General features: G+C 55.1%; 7 protein-coding genes across 7 annotated transcripts; 4 read left to right on the forward strand and 3 right to left on the reverse strand.

Moving 5' to 3' along the window:
• The first annotated feature begins 614 nt into the window (after positions 1-614).
• Positions 615-1,136, forward strand: L226DRAFT_50621 (uncharacterized protein). Its single transcript, XM_067678072.1, has 2 exons — positions 615-688; positions 756-1,136. Exon 2 carries the CDS (start codon positions 790-792, stop codon positions 1,024-1,026), a length of 237 nt encoding a protein of 78 aa, XP_067536209.1. The 5' UTR covers positions 615-688; positions 756-789; the 3' UTR covers positions 1,027-1,136.
• L226DRAFT_534548 (uncharacterized protein) lies at positions 1,109-1,489 on the forward strand. Its single transcript, XM_067680696.1, has 2 exons — positions 1,109-1,150; positions 1,201-1,489. The coding sequence occupies exon 2, from the start codon at positions 1,208-1,210 to the stop codon at positions 1,376-1,378; it is 171 nt and encodes a 56-aa protein (XP_067536210.1). The 5' UTR covers positions 1,109-1,150; positions 1,201-1,207; the 3' UTR covers positions 1,379-1,489.
• Positions 1,490-2,304: 815 nt separating this feature from the next.
• Positions 2,305-4,113, reverse strand: L226DRAFT_461901 (MFS general substrate transporter; the record flags this gene model as incomplete). Its single annotated transcript, XM_067675685.1, has 11 exons — positions 2,305-2,368; positions 2,430-2,675; positions 2,738-2,784; positions 2,849-2,970; positions 3,022-3,168; positions 3,222-3,365; positions 3,420-3,501; positions 3,563-3,666; positions 3,783-3,846; positions 3,903-3,947; positions 4,000-4,113. The coding sequence occupies 11 exons, from the start codon at positions 4,111-4,113 to the stop codon at positions 2,305-2,307; spliced, it is 1,179 nt and encodes a 392-aa protein (XP_067536211.1).
• A 1,076-nt stretch (positions 4,114-5,189) lies between these two features.
• Positions 5,190-6,981, reverse strand: L226DRAFT_462151 (MFS general substrate transporter; the record flags this gene model as incomplete). Its single annotated transcript, XM_067675702.1, has 10 exons — positions 5,190-5,262; positions 5,323-5,568; positions 5,630-5,676; positions 5,732-5,853; positions 5,917-6,069; positions 6,136-6,358; positions 6,422-6,525; positions 6,635-6,707; positions 6,771-6,815; positions 6,868-6,981. The coding sequence occupies 10 exons, from the start codon at positions 6,979-6,981 to the stop codon at positions 5,190-5,192; spliced, it is 1,200 nt and encodes a 399-aa protein (XP_067536212.1).
• A 969-nt stretch (positions 6,982-7,950) lies between these two features.
• On the forward strand, positions 7,951-8,364 carry L226DRAFT_570632 (uncharacterized protein; the record flags this gene model as incomplete). The annotated part of the gene is made up of 2 exons (XM_067684457.1): positions 7,951-8,059; positions 8,249-8,364. The coding sequence occupies 2 exons, from the start codon at positions 7,951-7,953 to the stop codon at positions 8,362-8,364; spliced, it is 225 nt and encodes a 74-aa protein (XP_067536213.1).
• Positions 8,365-10,308: 1,944 nt separating this feature from the next.
• L226DRAFT_462001 (uncharacterized protein) lies at positions 10,309-11,950 on the reverse strand (the record flags this gene model as incomplete). The annotated part of the gene is made up of 5 exons (XM_067675689.1): positions 10,309-10,776; positions 10,836-11,046; positions 11,102-11,364; positions 11,417-11,543; positions 11,589-11,950. The coding sequence occupies 5 exons, from the start codon at positions 11,948-11,950 to the stop codon at positions 10,309-10,311; spliced, it is 1,431 nt and encodes a 476-aa protein (XP_067536214.1).
• A 542-nt stretch (positions 11,951-12,492) lies between these two features.
• Positions 12,493-15,901, forward strand: L226DRAFT_507535 (uncharacterized protein). The gene is made up of 4 exons (XM_067678133.1): positions 12,493-12,671; positions 12,720-13,112; positions 13,408-13,684; positions 13,738-15,901. Exons 1-4 carry the CDS (start codon positions 12,663-12,665, stop codon positions 15,558-15,560), a joined length of 2,502 nt encoding a protein of 833 aa, XP_067536215.1. The 5' UTR covers positions 12,493-12,662; the 3' UTR covers positions 15,561-15,901.
• The last annotated feature ends 1,053 nt before the right edge of the window (positions 15,902-16,954 follow it).

A 16,954-nucleotide genomic window follows, 5' to 3' on the forward strand; every position in this document is an offset into this window, starting at 1 on the left:
GAATGATGAAACGACGGTCGACAGCCTATCGATATGAGGCTTCCCGGTGTGGGCATCGGGCGTCGGGAAGCCCATGAGGCCTGAGGGTGTGCGTACCCTCGCTCGGACACCGGTCAGGCTTGGGCGCATCTTCGGTCGACGCGCAATGGGGATAGAGAATCGCAGCCTGCAGGTGAGTGCCATATGCCACGTGTTTCCTGCGCCGATGTTCGATGTTCGATGTTCTCATGTTTGTTTACTGTTTGGGCGATTACATATCCGGAGGCTCGCATCACGGCAACTTGAACTTGAAGCATCAGAACGCCCCGTCGAGAGGGCCACAGCCCAGGGCCTCGCTCGAAGTCGCGTAGCGTACGAGCGCATGGGGTCATCCGGGCATCCCGCCGCCCATCGTATGGACGTTCAAGACTTCAAGCTTCAAGTGCCAAGTGCGTCGACTCGATGTTCTCCCAGGACCCAGGTGAGCCTCGTCCTGTCTTGGTCTGGTTTCGTTTACATATTCCATATACAAATACGATGCGGAGCGAACCTGGTGAAGACGACGTACGTCACGTTATGTAGCTCGACGCGGCGTCGGACGCGATGATGCTACCCTCTCCGAATTTTCGCATTCGCACTTCTCCCGCGTTGAACTACGTGGGTCACTGTGCCTTGCGACCGTGACTACCTACCGACGCTACACTGTACAGTACGTCAGTCAGTCTTCCTTACATAGCTTGGGAGAGAAGGGTGAACTGGCACGGTGATACGCTCAGCTCTAGCCTCTGAGTCTCTCAAGCGGTGGCCATCATGGCCAGAGATGGTCGTCGCCACTGTCCACTCTCGGCCTCGGTTGCGTTCGCTTGGTCGGGTATTGCTACCAGTGTGACTGCGCACAGATATGAGTTGTGCGATGAATTACGCTGTGAGGCTGTACGAGCTGAGATGTATGCCAGCCACATATGGGCACTGGGGCTCATGCATCATCCATCACGCTGGGATGATATTGACGGCGTAGCTTCGGACGGGAGCAGATCAGCACCATAGCGACAAATAACGCCTTTTCGTAAGGTGTGAGCACATACGTACTAGTAGTACACGGTTCGCGCAGCATCGAATGTATACTTACCGGATGTACTTGGGACGAATTGCAGCCTGCGTAGTTGCGTATCTGCGATTGTCAGAAACATACTGGGACTGCTGGGATAGAGGCCGACGCACCTTGACCATGGCTCAGACATGCGGATCCACTTCAATGGCAAGGTTGTGGCCGAACTACCACCCAAGTCGCCGAGTCCCTCTACCACCGCATCATCCGGCAGCGGGCTTCACGGCTCAAACTCCCGATTCGGACAGTGTCCATTCTCCAGCTCTCAAGGCTCACAATTCTGGTATGTAGCGTGTAATTGTTGAGCCTGAGAAGGGCTCGCGCCTGCGCTCCACACCGTGGCGGAGCAAGGACAGGCTGTAATTCACCGAGATTAGTGCCTGGTTCGCAAGAAGGTTTTCCACTCCCTCGTTACCGGGCATATGGAACCCTCCAATAGTGCGTTTGGGGGTGGCGATCGATACATACCGCGGGGCTGGATCAAGGCACCCAGAGAAAACCACTAGACCGAATCTAGCAGTTTGTTAGTGCGCTGGAGCCTGGGAGTCCGGAATGTTGGGTGGCGATCCCAGATCGGGCGATTTGATCGCTCGAGTCCTTGGTTGTGAGGGCGTGTCCCCGGCTCGGACTCCGGAGATTGCGCAAGGCGACCACTTGTGTCTGCATGGCGTGTCACTGTCAGTTGAGCGAAATGGCCCAAGACTCGTGAGGATGCTTGGTGCAATCGAGGAGGTGCTACGTACGAAGATGTTTATCGCTCATGTCCATGTCCATATCAATGACCAGGTCGACTCGTCGCCGGGTTTTGACTGTCGGAACTTGACAAGATCGCAGGACACGAAAGGCTAGAGCTTTCACGGGCCACGTCACGTCTCGAGGTCGAGGTTGGAGGGGTAGCCTCGGCGAAGCATGTAACTCCTGTCGTCAGGCTCTCGAAGCCTCGGGTGTGGCTTACATAGTAGAGGTCGAGTCCCCTTTGTAAGCGCATCTTGTAGGCTGATGTCGAACTGCGGCTGTAAGGATACAAGTGATTGTGAATTGCAAGATGGATGAGGATGGTAATATCTCTATGAAGTCTGTCTAGGTGTCGTACATGGGGAAATGTCGTGGGTGTCATGATCTACAATGAACGTGACGTCAGCGACACCCATGTCCGACTTTTGAGAGCTTTGAAACCTACCATCTATGTCTTGATGGAGTCCAGCTCCCACTTGGGTCTAGCAGCGACTGTTCGGAACGCACAGCCATACGGTGAGCAGAAGGCCCATCATCGATACCAGTCTATCCGTGAGGTCTGCCGTCAGTCATGTCTTCGCCGCCAACAAGAGGATGCGGTACTTACACGGGCAGCAGGCTGACGATGCCCGCCTTCGATGCGATTGCGCCGGTGACGAAAGGGAATACGGCGGCACCTGCCGCGCCCCAACATGCGATCCAGCCAATGGCACCTGATATCAGCTCCGGGGGGAGGACGCGACCGCAGTGGTTCATGAGGATTGGATAGACCGGCCCGAGGAAGAATCCGACGAAGCAGACGGATACGGCGCCAGCGTACAGGTTCGGAACGAGCCATACGACCAATTCGAGGCTGGGAAGTGAAGGGGTGTCAGCTGAGTCCGTCAGACACATCTACGGTGCTCGTCAACTTACCCGACTACAGCGAGGATGTAAATGAAGACAACACGACGCTCCCCGACCTATCGCGGTTCGAGAAGGAGGACAGTGTCAGCACCGGTACCGATCAGATAGCAAAGCACGTACAAGCTTGCTGAACCACAGCAGAGCTACACGGCCTAGCATGAGCCCTCCGAAGAATCCAGAGGAGATATACCCAGAGTTCGGTCCCCCGTGACGCTCGTTGATGATATAGGTGACGATCCAGCCTGAAGCTAATCAGCGGAAACGTTGCGATGACAACTGAGGCATATACGCACTTCCTACTGTCACCTCATGGCCGACGTACGTGAACGCGAACAAGGCCATGAGGTGCACGCAGCGAAGCTTGAATATTTTCTTGTATCGCTCCAACCAACCCTCCGAGTCTTCCATGGGGGGTGGCTGACCGATCTCCTGGAAGCACTCTAGGATCCGAGAATGAGGAGGGATCGTCAAAGCTATGGTGCCGTCAACTTACCTTCCTGACTTTTGAACCGGAACACAGCGATTTGCATCAGGCCATTGAGGAAGGAAATCCCGAGGTGGGTGAGGTAGACGAAGGACCAACGCGGAAGGTTAGCGAACTGTGTCGATATCAGCGGAGAGCACATCGCCCCCAATCCTGTGGCGAACAGAGAGTGAGCCTCTGTAAAGAAAACGACGGCCGTTGACGTACCATAGAGCGCATGCAGGATGCCCATCCGCGTGGACGCATTCCCGACGCTGAGACTTGCTAGGAAGGCGTTTGATCCAGCATTCTGTGCCCGAGTACCGTCAAGTAAGCACATCGTATGAGAGGATGACGACGGTTGAGCATACCAAATAGGCAGTGCCGAAGCCATTGAAGAAGTATGAGACAACGAAGACAGGGAAAGGCACAGCACCAGCCTCAAGGCAGTACGCTACCATAACCGACGCGGATGCTACACGAGGAGATTAGCCTGTGCGCCGCTGTGAGCGATGACGGACTCTCATACCGATAACGACAGTCTGCGGAAAGGTATGCATGAGAAGTCATCTCAAGCGATGAAGCCCATACTCACCGTGCCGAAACCCAATCGATCGGTGAGGTACAAGTATGTACACGAACCGACTATTGATCCCTGCAGCGCTACCTCTGAGCCGCGTTAGGATCCTTGGACGACCATTAGACACTCACAATACAGCTGACAACGAATATAAGTGATACAACAGCGTATCCAACCTAGCAAACCAATGAGCATGCGAACCTTGAGACCAGTATGCATATTACGCACATTGTACACAGCCTGGAGACGCGGAAGCAAGGGGCCTATCGTCCCGTCGTTCCACCCAGAGACATAGATGGACAAGCAAAGCGTCGCGAACTGCCACAACGCCTTCCGCTTCATAGCTGGGGTCTGGACCGGGATCCCACCCGTAGCCGCCTGACTCTCCAGCACGGGGAGCTGCGACGCCTCCAACTCCTTGGACTCCTTACCCTCGGGCGTCGGAGATGCCCTGCTTGAGGTGGGCATCTTCTCGTCGAAGGTCTCTTCGACTGGAGAGCGACCGAGTCCCGATGCCATCCTGCCTGATGATCAGCGTCGACGTGCTGAGGAGCAGTCCTGGTGGTGGAGGTCAGTTCGACGAGGGGAGACGAAAATTTTCCATGGTATCTCCGCATATATAGCAAGGTCGGAAGCGCAGATCTGCAGGAGAACTGACACACACATGATGTTGAATTGACAAATGGCTCGAAACGTGTCTTCCCGCGCACCGGTGCGAGGACCATTATGTGCACAGTACTCAAGCTCCCGGTGGCGCACGGGGGCGGGTACCATGGGATCTGGAACGAAATTCGAAGATTCGTGCCACGCTGATTGTCTTCCGCGGATGAGGCTTCGGAGGTCGGGCCACCGCGACAAGGCTTTGCCGGGCGAATAAGAATGTACCTTCCACCGGAGACGATTCATTCCCGGCCAGAACTGAAGTGCAAGTTGGATACAGATTCTGCTTCGAGTGTTCGCCTTCTTAGAGGGCGCGAAGGGGTACTGGAGAGAAGCTCAACAAGCCGGACTTACCAGCCGATAAACAGTGTGTCGGCCACGTGTGGGCAGTGCCGAAGCTTCACCTCGATTCGCTTGTTATCGACTTCTTGCTTTGATGGGTATGAGTAATCCAGCATTATCAGTGCCATCATGAGTCAAGAGCATATATGTCACTGCGAAGGAGTTAACACACCATAAGTCAAGTGACGAGTCGACAATCTCTTGTGCAGCGTTGTGTATCGTCGGGCTCGCGTTCATGTAAAGTGAGGAGGGATATTCATGTTGAGTCGTAACTTCTTTGACAAACAGTCGACCAGAAAAATCTATACTTCAGCTGGCCGGAGCAACAAGCGGTAAGGATCTGCAGTACTAAGCGACGCTACTTGGATCGACATACCTTCGAGGCCCAAGGATGTGAACCGAGTTCGGAACGAACACTATTTCGTGGGTGCCCGAGCGCGTGGAACAAACACCCAAATAACCAACAGGAGACCCATCATAGAGATAAGTCTGTGGTTCACCCTAGTCAGCAAAGCCCACGCTGATATACCATGCGCTCGACCGACTCACAGAGGCTGCAAGCTCCCGATTCCCGTCCCAGAGGCGATAGCTCCAGTGATGAAGGGGAACGCCGCTGCTCCAGCCGCGCCGAAAACCGATATCCAGCCGATGCTGCCAGAGATGAGCTCTTCCGGGATCATTGTGCCTGCGTGGTTCATAACAATCGGATAGATGGGTCCCAGGAAGAATCCCACAAACGCGACACAGATTGCAGAGGGAAGAAGCGAGTCGACCAGCCAGACGACGAGTTCGAGACTAGCAACAGCAGAAAGATGAGGGGGGGATGTTTGCAACCAGTGCGCGGATAGGTACGTACCCGAGGACAAGCAGTACATAGAGGAAGATCACGCGCCATCCTCCGATCTATCCGAATCCGGCCGTGAGCGTGCGACGTGGCAGCAAGTCTTGGTGAGCGTACCTTCTTGTTCAACCACAGAAGGGCAACACGTCCGAGCGTTAGACCTCCCCAGAAACCGGACGAGATGTATCCTGAGTTGGCACCTCCATGGCGTTCGTTAATAATATATGTGACTATCCATCCTGAGGTGCGAATTAGCTAGTACTGCAGTGCAGTCCGGGAAAGCTATATTTTTATGTACATACCGCTGACGGTGACCTCAACGCCAACGTACGTGAATATGAAGAACGCCATGAGGTGTACCGCGCGCAATCTGAGAACCTGCTTGAACTTGCTCATGCCCGCCTCCGAGTCCTGAGTTTTCTCAGGGGGAGGTTGGCCAATCTCGGCGAGTAGATCTACCACAGGACACATGAGTATATCAGCGGACTAGGATCTGCTCTAGAAATCGCGATCATGCGCACCATTCTGCCGCCGAAAGCGGAACGTCAACATCTGGCTGACTGCGCTCAGCGTGACCAGACCGATGTGCACCAGGTAGACAAAGGACCAGCGAGGTAGACGGGCAAATTGTGTTGAGACGAGCGGGGCACACATCGCGCCAACGCCGTATATGGCATGCATGATACCCATCTTGGTGGAGGTGTCCCCAGCCACGCTGGCGACGAACGCGTTGGAACCCGCGTCCTGCATGATAATGTGATTGGGTGGAAGTAATGAGAATATTGCGACGAGTTCGGCAGTACTCACTAGGAAAGCGTTGCTGTAGCCAGCGAACAGGTATGCGACCACGAACACCGGGAAAGGGGACCCAGAAGCTTGCAAAGAGTTCCCAATTGCAAGAATAAGTGAAGCTACCGTTCTTCAGAGGCTTGCTGGGGCGTTTACCGATAAGAAGACTCACCGACCACCATCGTCTGGCCAGTCATTAACATTCAGCGTGAAATCATGTCGAGGAAACACCGAGATGACTTACTAAGCCATATCCGAAACGGTCTGTAAGGTAGAGGTAGGTTGCTGCGCCGATGAAGGAGCCCTGCAGTACATGGCGTCGTGCTCAGCGAGTCAATCAACTCGCCATCATATAGTACATGCTCACCATGCAGTTGGTAACGAAAATCAGAGAAACGACAGTATAGCCCACCTAGCAGATCCATTAGTCGGTCTAAACCCCGCAATCTTGATGGACTACTGACATGGTATACCTCCTGAAGGCGAGGCAGGAGCGGTCCCAGGGTACCATCGTTCCATCCGGCGACGTAGATAGTAAAACACAGTGCGGCAAACTGGACCCATGCCCGCCGACGCATAACAGGCGTTACAGTGAGGGGCACCTCCGACTTGTTCTCCAGGTGTTGAGGTCCATCGGCTATTACAATCTCCTCTTTAGACGGCGCAATCGGCGATCCTGAATTGTCTTCAAACATTGGCTTCTCGCGACGAACGAGCATAGCAGTAGCGATGTTGGGGTCTAAGAGCCGGGAACAGCGCTGCCACTCGGAGCGGGGTTTATATGCCTATGATTCACGGCTGTCAACGAATTGACTCATCGATAGGCGCAACGCGTCAGGAGAACGCACACATGACTGTTTAGTGGTTTCTCAGCTGCAAGCGTGAATGTGTAGAATTCACAACCTACGTGAACCGGAGGGTCTTCGCACTACTGTACTGAGTTGATGACGGGTTTGGAGCCTGAGAGCAGTAGCGGAAGTGGTCAATGCAGTCAGAGATTGCATACAGAGCATTGTGATCGTAAGCCACGAATCACTGTTGCGACGACGTGTTGGCAGCTTGAGTTGTGTTCCTAGAGAACGTGCCAACCAACCGGGACGTGGCTGAGGGAGCGGGAAAACCTCGGCTGGAGGTTGACGCCCAGAATTCAGCCTCCGACTCTTTTCCGAGAGTAGAACGCCGACCGGTCACCGATCGCAGATTGAACTATGCATGTAACTCTACAGCTCTGCGTGAACCCAACCTAGGCCTACTTCCACCTGTTTTGTGTTGTGCTTGAAGGGTCCCCCAATGCTAGCATTGTCCTATCACTCAATCGTCTGAGGACCGAGTCGGTTGATCAACCGGAAAGCCATAAGCCTTGGATCCTCTCCGAGTCCCCGACGACTCCAGGTGTGCGCATACAGATTGGCTCTGACTGTATATGGCTGACAACCTTGACAATGACAGAGGGGGACTACTACTCACACTTCCCAAAGGTCCGTACAAGCAAAATGATTTATCCCCGCGCATCCATTCGCTATCTGAGTGGTTCCTATAACCCCGTCATGCCCGAGTCCGTGCTGGAACATGGAATGCCGACGCTGCAAGAGCCGGTGCACGTCCTCGTCAAGTTCATCCTCTATGTCGCCCAGGACGAGAAGCTGCTCGTCATGCGTCCGTATCCTTCTAGGCGGTACGTAATACGTTTACCAAGCTACCTCTCGTTACTTGCGGTTCTCTGACGAGCTACAGTGTTCTCCATGCTCACAGATCGACACATCATGTCGTATGACCCGGCTTCGAGGCTTCTCCGGACCACCCCAGCGGCGGGCGTAGCCGTGAGACTTACGTGTACTACCGCAGCTGAAGGCGGCAATATCCACATTGTCCCCGTTGTCCACATAAACCTGACGAACCAGAACCAAGCGCCAGCGTTCGTCTTCGTAATCTCTCTCTCCTACCTCCTCTCTCCACCTTGATTTTGGTCAATGCACCACCCCGATGGACGACGGACGGACGACGATGCATATCACGTAGAAGGCGATTGGCCGCCAGTCAACAACTCAATCCACCTGCAGGAGGAGCCTAAGTATGCTAGTATGTAAGTCCTCGTATAGGCTACCTTTGCGCTCGTTGCCGGAAGCCCTATCGCCCGGTCTTGGATTGTCCGTCGGACATTCTGAGGTCGCAGGGATAGCTCAGCGAAGACAGCAGGCCCGGAGATCGGTAAGATCGTCGAATCATGTCCCGCCGCGTGCTGCCTTGACGGCGAATGCAGCGGGCATGTGGTGGCGATCACTTTGCTCCGACGGAGTAAAGAATGCTCACACTGGGGAATCCTCCAGTGTGACTGGCAGTAGTCTGACTACTGTCAGTGCATCGGTCGTTGTTTCAGAGACTTCGGCCGGCCGCGCTCACAGAGCCAGGACCTGGCTCTGTGAGCATCTAGCAGACATGTCCCGTTCGAGAAATCATTCGAGACACTGCTCGGTATCTCGTCTGCAGAGTCATCGGGTATGAGGGGCGTTCGGTCGATCACTATCCTATCCTTGTCTTAATGTCTACTGATAACCCGTATGCTGATCGCTTCATCTGCCAACAAACTGCAGGCTAATAGTCTGGACAGATGCAATCGGATCCATTTTAGCTCGTCGATCCTCCAATGATTCCTGTTCAAATCCAGATGAACGACGCACGCTGTGCGGGAACACCTCTGACGCATCATGTCGAACTCCCGTAGCATTGTCATTATAGGGTTTACCTGTACATAAGTATATTTGCGTTAGACTTCACGAAATGTGACCAGGTCGTACGGTGGTGAGATGAAGTTATTGAAATAATACCCAATTACGTCCCGAGTTGAGAAACGTATCCTTGGCTATTGCCGTCCTAACCATCTCCTCTATTTCGTAGCCGTGCCTGTCTGAGGGACAACTGTCCACAGCACCGGTACGAGTCCTATCATCGCCTCAACTTTGTAGTTCCACCGGCCCACTCGGGAAATGTCGACTCGGATACAACTGGAGAACGATCGTATGTCAGTGATCATGAAGCAAAACTCATCACAGGGACCACCCACCACAAGATGACTCAAGAACTTGTTCCACCGGCAGCAAACCCAATACCCGCGCCGTCCTGGTTTTCCGGTGCTGCCGGGGATAGCCGAAGGACCCGCTGACGGCGCCACTGCCGCTGCAACACTCTTGTCCACCGTGTCCCCGAGCCGTCTACGAACACAATATTCATAGAATGCAGATCGTCTATGAGCGGCGTGAGAGGGAAGTAGTCGTAGTCGAAGCTATCGCGATCGAATGAGAGTGAGCGACCCAGCTACAGTCCTTGACAATCGAAGACCGAGAGACACGTACCGGGTGATGGGCCACCTGAATGAGATGAGGACGTGGAACTCCTTGAGAGCGGGCAACTTGTCACGGTGCAGTCGGAGCGTCTCGACGAAGAGATCCCATGTGGCGTCTACCTCTAATGCACTCCTGCGGCCGAGAGATGACAAGTTAGTACATGGACAAGAGGGAGTGCGATTGACCTACCCTTTGACGATAAGTGACGGAAAGACGAGCCGCGCGATCTTCGCATGCGGCTGAGAATGTTCGAGGAAGGGAATGTTTGTCGGCTGACCAGAGTACGTGAGCCACACACGGATGGACGATTTCTACTAACGTACTGCTCGGAGTGATGGTATCCTTATTTCTGTCAGATTCGGGCAGAAGTCGAACAGATGGTGAGGCGGTTGTCCAGGCTGCGGGTCAGAGGCGCCAATCGTGGACAGCGCATCGAGTTTGCGGCCGTGTACCTGAAGGAATCTGGCGGCTTGTGCGGTTACATGGGGAGCAGCCTCAAAACCAAACCTGCGCAAGGACGGCAATCTGCAATTCCGGAAAAAATCAGTCGAGGACCCTGCATATTCATAGAGTGACGTACTCTGCCGGGGCGAATTTATCAACGAGGTCCCATCCCCACAAGTTCAGGATTTCCAGCTTCGGGAAGGCATCACGAGGGATGTCCTCTACAATTGCCCCGTATAGATCATAAAGCTCCAAGCTCCGGAGGTTCACGAACGGTTTAAACAGCCTCGAGTCAATGATACCTTCCGGCAACCATTGTGATGCCTCGTGCAGGGGAAGGGACTCCCCATCGTGAACGAATGGCGCGATATCAGGGAAGACTATGAACTCGTTCGTGACTCGCTCAAGCCTCGTAAGCGGAGCGCCGAAGATGTGCTTCCGCTTCTCGAACACCGTGTCCTCTGGAAGACAGAGGATGCGGACGAGACGGGCGAGTTCGTGGTTCCCTTCGATGACCGCAGTGAATTGGTCTACGTTGGTGTCCTGAGCGAGATGTGGGATACTATACATGTGACGGAGTCCGAGTCGCTGCGACGATGGGCAGGAGGTCAGAGCAGAGTCGTGCCGTTGTACAGGACGGTGCGTACGTTGAATTTCCGGTTTACTAGAAGAACGGCTCTTCGAGTACGGTTCGGCGACGGAACGATTCTGATGGGGAGGTCCTCGTCCACCTCTCGGTCATCTCCGCGAGTTGCATAGTCGAAGATCCTGTCCCAGACCTTGTCAGGTAAGTCGGGGAGCGGGCCAGGGTCCTTCTTGAAGACGTCCGCTTCCGGGAAATCTGTCAACTTGACCATGCTAATTCGATGCCATGAGCTTCGTGATGGGATGAACATAGCGCGTAGGGACTTACTCCCTCCCCTCGCCCACATACAGCTTCGCCCTGGCAAACTCGTCGATGTTTGGCAACAGTGCGACATGGGTAGAATTGTCTAAGGCGTGAATCTGAATAACCTGGACGGATGGGTTTCGACCGATTGCCGCAAGAACGTTCCCATCAAGATTCATGTGCATGGTGAAGTTGCTCATACTGATCCACTGGAGTGCTGGCGCCTGCGTCAATGCCGGGAGCATATCCGGCAAAAATACGAATTTGGGGCTGGTATCTATCCGTTTCTATTGCCACATCAACTCAGACCCTGTACCGCAAGACGCAGAGGACACTCACCAGCATCTTCCAATGCGGCAGCGCACCAGCGACGGCCTTGCTGAGGTTGACGCTCATAGGGCTGCTGAACAGGCGGCCATTGACAGAGTCGAGGAGTAGATGCTCCAGCTTGACCTTTTTGAGCGACCTCATCAGCCCCGCCGTGCTATCACAGTGCACCGAGAGGTCGAACCCGAGGTAGAGAGTGGTGATGCCTGGTGCAGCATTGAGAACTCTGATGACTGCGTTACCGAAACCGCTCTCGACACGGAGCCGGCGAAGGTAGCGGCCCAGATTGCGTTTGTCCCGGCGGTCGTTAAGCGTCTTCGCGAGGGCTTCGATCCGACTTTCATCGCGGAGGATGGCTGACTCGTAGAGAGCCGGTGCTCCGATTGTACACCACCGTTTGGAGACTAGCAAAATCGATGACACGCCAGATGAAGGGGTGCCGCAATACGTGCGATGAGTCCGCCAAGCCTCGAAGACGACAGTCGGGATCGTCAAGGCATGGAAGAGGATGGTCTCTAGAAGCTCGTTGGGTATGTTCTCTGTCATGGGGTCCGCAGTATGCAGTAGCAACACCTAGGTCCTAAACTGAGATGCAGGAGTTATATATGTGCGGTCGTTATCCCCATAAAGTCAAGGCGCGTACCTGAACCTCTAGCGCAGCGGCACGATTGCCCGTACGAGACCGTCGGCAAAGGACTGATACCTGCGAAGAGAGACTCGTGTTGGGAACGAGTGATGAAGGAGATCGTTACTACTTTACCCTTGAGATAAGTAAAAATATCCTCAACAGGCGCGGCGCGATGTGGTACGCGGCTGTCGACGATGTAACCACAAAGAGTAGTCGGCATTGGAAGGTCACTTGAGCACCTCAGTGAGGGGGGTATGAGTTGTAATTTACCACGTAAAACGTTAGTTCTCTCCACCGGAGGTCGGATGATCACAGGTTATGGAGCAAGGCAAGGGCGCATCGATGTGCACTAGGGGACAGCGGAAAAACTTCGGACAGAACAACTCGGTCTGAACGCGTTGAGCACGTGACCCTTTCTTCTGTGCGCCACTGGCGTGCGGTTCTTGTTCGTCAACGACGTCCTTGTCGTCGGCACCGACGCCCTTGACGTCCAGCTGCTGTCTTTCGCCTGTTCGCAGCTAGAACTTTTCTTTGTGTCTCTGTCTCTTACGACCCACGACGCTAGACGCCACGTGTATCTTGTACGCCTCATCATCTGTTGTGCAAAACGTATCCCGAAAACTCCTCGTCATGGACGCGGTGAGTATTCAGCGTATGTGCATCCGAACGTGCTCTGACCCAATTCAGGACATCTCGATGACCTCTGACGAGGAATACCTCCAATATTTCGAACTCTCCCCCACGCATTTCCCGTGGCGTGCACCTCGACCACAAGAGATCGAGGAGCGGCGCGCACACATGTCCGACCTCCTCATCTTCGACATCCTCCTTTCTTCTGGTGGAATACGTCAGCCACACACACTATACCCTCCCGCCGACCGGACCGCCCTGGAGAGGCTCTTGGACGCGATTGCGCACTCCACCTATGATACGCTGAAGAAGGATTGCTTGATCTACTTTCTGCTGAAGTGGCATCAAGATGGGAGGGAGGAGGATTTCAAGCTAAAGCGGTGCATTCCACCACAGTTTGCAATGCTTGCGGACGCGTATTGGCATCTGGATTCGGGCATCAACATCGCGGTACGTCCCTTTGTTCTCAAGTAGGGTATAGCACGCGTGGCGTAACCACGTACATCTTCTTACTGCGAGTGCAACTGGACAAGTTATATGACAATACTGCACTCCTGAACGCGCGGGCAGTCATGCTTCGTCGGTGCTGCGGCACGCTCGAAGTGATGCCTCGTAGGCTCCTCGTACCGAAATCTCAGTCATGCGCGACCACTGGTCTCGCAGCTGATGTGCGCTTTATCTTGTGTTGCTGTGCTATGCCCTACTTGTCCCTCTCTACAAGGTTCATCCAAACTCATGGAAGTAGAGGGCCGTGTCTTTGTTGAGCGACGCGCGCCTTAACAGGGACTACACCACAAAGGTTCTCCAAGCTCTCTCGCACACAGAAGACCCCCACTACTTGATACGGACGTTCATCCGCACCGCAAAACCCCTCTTGACCGAGCCTGACGATATTGACGCTTATGCTATCGCCCTGGCGGAGTCCAGTCTCATGGAAGCTTGGTTGTACCAACGGTCCTACTCCGAAGCTAGCGATACGCGGAAACGTCTCGTAGTGAAAATTCTCGACTGGTGCCTTACCCGTAAGCATGGCTTTCACCTTCGCTGTTACTCTAACTCACTCTTTGGAGCTCAGCGAAGCCTCGACTCACACCGCTCACGAACCTGCTCGCATTCCCCTTCTCGCCCTACGAGCAATCTCTCGTGCATGCATATGCACTCGAGCCCCCATCCTCTCTGCCGGCTTCTTCCATTCCTGTCATCCAAGACTTGGTGTGCGTACGTCTGGTGCAGAGTGGGCAGCATGCGGCCGCGATCAAGCTCGACCGTCAATTTGCTTCTGTCTCGCGTGGAGGCGACAAGGCCCAGAAGGCTGCCTATGACCGCCGCCAGATGATGGACGAACTCATGACTGCCATGCCAGCAGCAGAGCGCCAACTCCTGGAGCTCGAACTCGAGCAATTCGCTCAAGGCCGTGGTATGGATCTCCCAGGGAGTGTGGGTCCCGGCGCGAAGGGGAAGGGCAAGGCCACGGACATGAACATGAGCATGAGCATGTCGTGGGAGCACATCGCGCCGCCCCCCGCAAACGGTACGATCAAGGCTACCGTGGCGCCACCTACTCCGCCTATACCACAACGCTCGGGTGCACCTCGCTTTGGCGGTCCTGCTCCTGCTCAGACGAACGCGGAAGAGATGTTTCCGTCTATATCACGCACCTCTGCTGGTCCGCAAATGCCGAAGCCACCTTCGCAGGGACCCCTCCTCTTCGGCGGTTTCTCTGCACAACCCGCCAGCACCAGCGCATCTGCTGCCAACGGATGGAAACCAAAGTCTACCGCCAATGGCACCCCAAGCCTCTTTGCTGGCATCGGGAATGGCAAGCAGTCCTTGTTTGACACCGCCGGCAGCGCAAACGCCGCCCCGAATGCCTTCTACCAGCCTCCAGTTTCCGGGGGTACGAAGCGCCCTAACCTCTTCGGCGCCCTTGCTCGACCCTCTCCTACATCTACACCGCCGGTGTCTGCATTTGCGACGTTGTCGGCGCAGCCTGCTCCGACAGGTTCCGCAAAGTCATCCAGGTCTGGTAGGAAGTCGAGTGGAGGTGCCGGCGCCCAAGACACCTCCTTCACCGGCCCTCACGACGCGGACGTCAGCATGCTCTCGGACTTGTCAGACAGCGACTCAGCGCGGGCGAACGAGTCCGCCTCGGTGGCACGTGCACTCGACAACAGCGCGGACATGGACGTGTCGGGCGAGTTCTCCGTGTCTGTATTCGGTGGGGGCTCCCACACCCGGAAGATTGCGACGAACAACGGGGCACGACTCGCGCGAACGGAGACGGAGGCGATGCTGCCGCCTGGAGCATTCCTCCCGGAGGACGACGAGGATAAGGAGGAGGGCCAGTCGATCTCGGCGGCGAGGGCGAAGGGGAGGAGTAAGCGCACTCGCGCGTCAACTTCTGGGCGTGTGGCAGCTCGCGACCCGTCACCGCCTGCAGAGCCCGAGCCGCTGCCGGAGCCCGAACCAGAGCCGGCTCCCAGACGGACGTCAGCGCGGCGAAAGGTCGTGAAGGGCAAGGACCTGGGGCGGAGCATCCCGGGCTCGCTCATGGACGACGAGTCTGACGATGCGGAGCAACATGAACACCACGGGACAGAGGAGGAAGAGGAAGTGGACCATCTCGCGCCGCTGCCGACCCCCGCGCGGAAGCCGCGCAAGTCGCGTGTGTCGAACGTCAGCCAGGTGGAGACGCCTCGGGCGACGCGGCGGTCATCGCGGCTGTCTACGGTGTCGTCGGTTGGGTCGTCGTCCCCTGAGCCGCTGTCACCTCAGAAGCCATCGACGAGAACGAGGAAGTCTACGAGGGCTTCGATGACTGCTGCGTCGAGTGCGAGCGCAAGTGTCAGCACGAGAGGTGCAACGACGGGCGCGAAGACGAGAAGGAACCGGTCGTGAGGTGCGCGGGCTTCATGGTGCGCTACTCGTAAATGAATGATATGTGATATGAATTGCTTCTGCGTTATTGTTCATGAATCGACGGGCGAATTCACTTCGTACCATTGTTCCATTTGTAGGTCGGACTCTAAGTGTGCGCGACACTAGTACTGATGCATGATGGCTTGATACCAAATCCTTTGGTACTTACCGCTGCAGAGTGGTATTAAGAGCCAGGGCTGGAGACGGAGCGCCGAAGGTGAAGCCTGAGGGTGAGGGCAGATGCTAAGAAAGGCAGAGGACATGATACAGTGACGGCACAAAGTGATGCAGACCCCAAATATGGAAGGCACTTTCCCACCACCCAAACTGCTGCTGCTTGCTCGCTGTCTGTACGCACCCAGGCCTATGACGGTGCCAGCGCCAGTTTCTCACCGCCTCACTGCAAGCGCATGTCCCTTTTGCACCAGGCGATAGGCGAGGACAAGGGCAAGCGCTGGTGCACGAAGGAAACCTGTCACCCGCCTATACGCTGCCTATGGCCCAACACGTGACGTTTTTGGATGATAGCTGGACGATAGCTTAACTACGCTCGCCGCTATGCGCCGCCTATAATCTGATGCAGCAGGGACCCGTGCTTGCAGTGCCTGCAGTTTGGGTGGTGGGAAAGTACCTTCCATATTCGGGGTCTGCATCACTTTGTGCCGTCACTGTATCACTAAGGCATGACGACATGTTGCAGAGTTACTACCGACTTGCACGAAGGTGAATATCGTGCGAGCGTCTGGGTTGCCTGTTTGAGAGACCAGAGCAAGCGCTCTGCCACGCGTCACGCCTCTCCCGGTCCGCCTTTGAAACCATCGTTTGGCTTCTGTCCACGTCCTCTGCGGGGACGGTCCCCTGATAGACACTTTCATTTTATCCAGACATTTATTTATCAACGCTGGCAGCATCTAGAGAGATCCTCGTGTTACGTTCTCAACTCTGCTGAGGGTGTCCGGCTGAGGAAGGATGCGGGTGTCTACCACGTCTAGGAGATCCCGGAGCTGACAACTCAACGCCTCAAAACGCGACATCGCGATAGCCAAGATAACCGCATTGGCTAGTACTAGGACCAGAGTTGTGATCTTGAATACCCTCCCCTCTATGAGAGGACGGTCATCTAATGGGTGCGTAATGAGTTACCGGCTTATGCACGTCGTGCCGCGTTACTTACCTGCGCTTGTACTACACAGGTCATTGGATTCCTCCGCTGAAAGGAGCCTGTAGCCGTGATGTGGCATTGCGCTAGCTCTGAGACTTTGCGAAGCTATTAGGTCAGTCCGCAACTCACAGAATATCAACGAAAACGACTGAGGCGTACCTCTCTGTAGGTACCGACGTGTCTGGTATGGAGTTCGATAGCCAAGAACTGG

This window comes from Lentinus tigrinus (genome assembly GCF_003813185.1).
Source record: "Lentinus tigrinus ALCF2SS1-7 unplaced genomic scaffold L226scaffold_10, whole genome shotgun sequence".
NCBI classification, from domain to species: Eukaryota; Fungi; Basidiomycota; class Agaricomycetes; order Polyporales; family Polyporaceae; genus Lentinus; species Lentinus tigrinus.

What these genes read in the sequence shown, in the direction of transcription:
- L226DRAFT_50621 (XM_067678072.1), top strand. Translation starts at nt 790, where the DNA reads ATGGCCAGAGATGGTCGTCGCCACTGTCCACTCTCGGCCTCGGTTGCG.
- L226DRAFT_534548 (XM_067680696.1), top strand. Translation starts at nt 1,208, where the DNA reads ATGGCTCAGACATGCGGATCCACTTCAATGGCAAGGTTGTGGCCGAAC.
- L226DRAFT_507535 (XM_067678133.1), top strand. An exon ending in ATTCGGGCATCAACATCGCG is followed by an intron (nt 13,113 to 13,407) that starts GTACGTCCCTTT and finishes TCATGGAAGTAG; the next exon opens with AGGGCCGTGTCTTTGTTGAG. An exon ending in TCTCGACTGGTGCCTTACCC is followed by an intron (nt 13,685 to 13,737) that starts GTAAGCATGGCT and finishes TTTGGAGCTCAG; the next exon opens with CGAAGCCTCGACTCACACCG.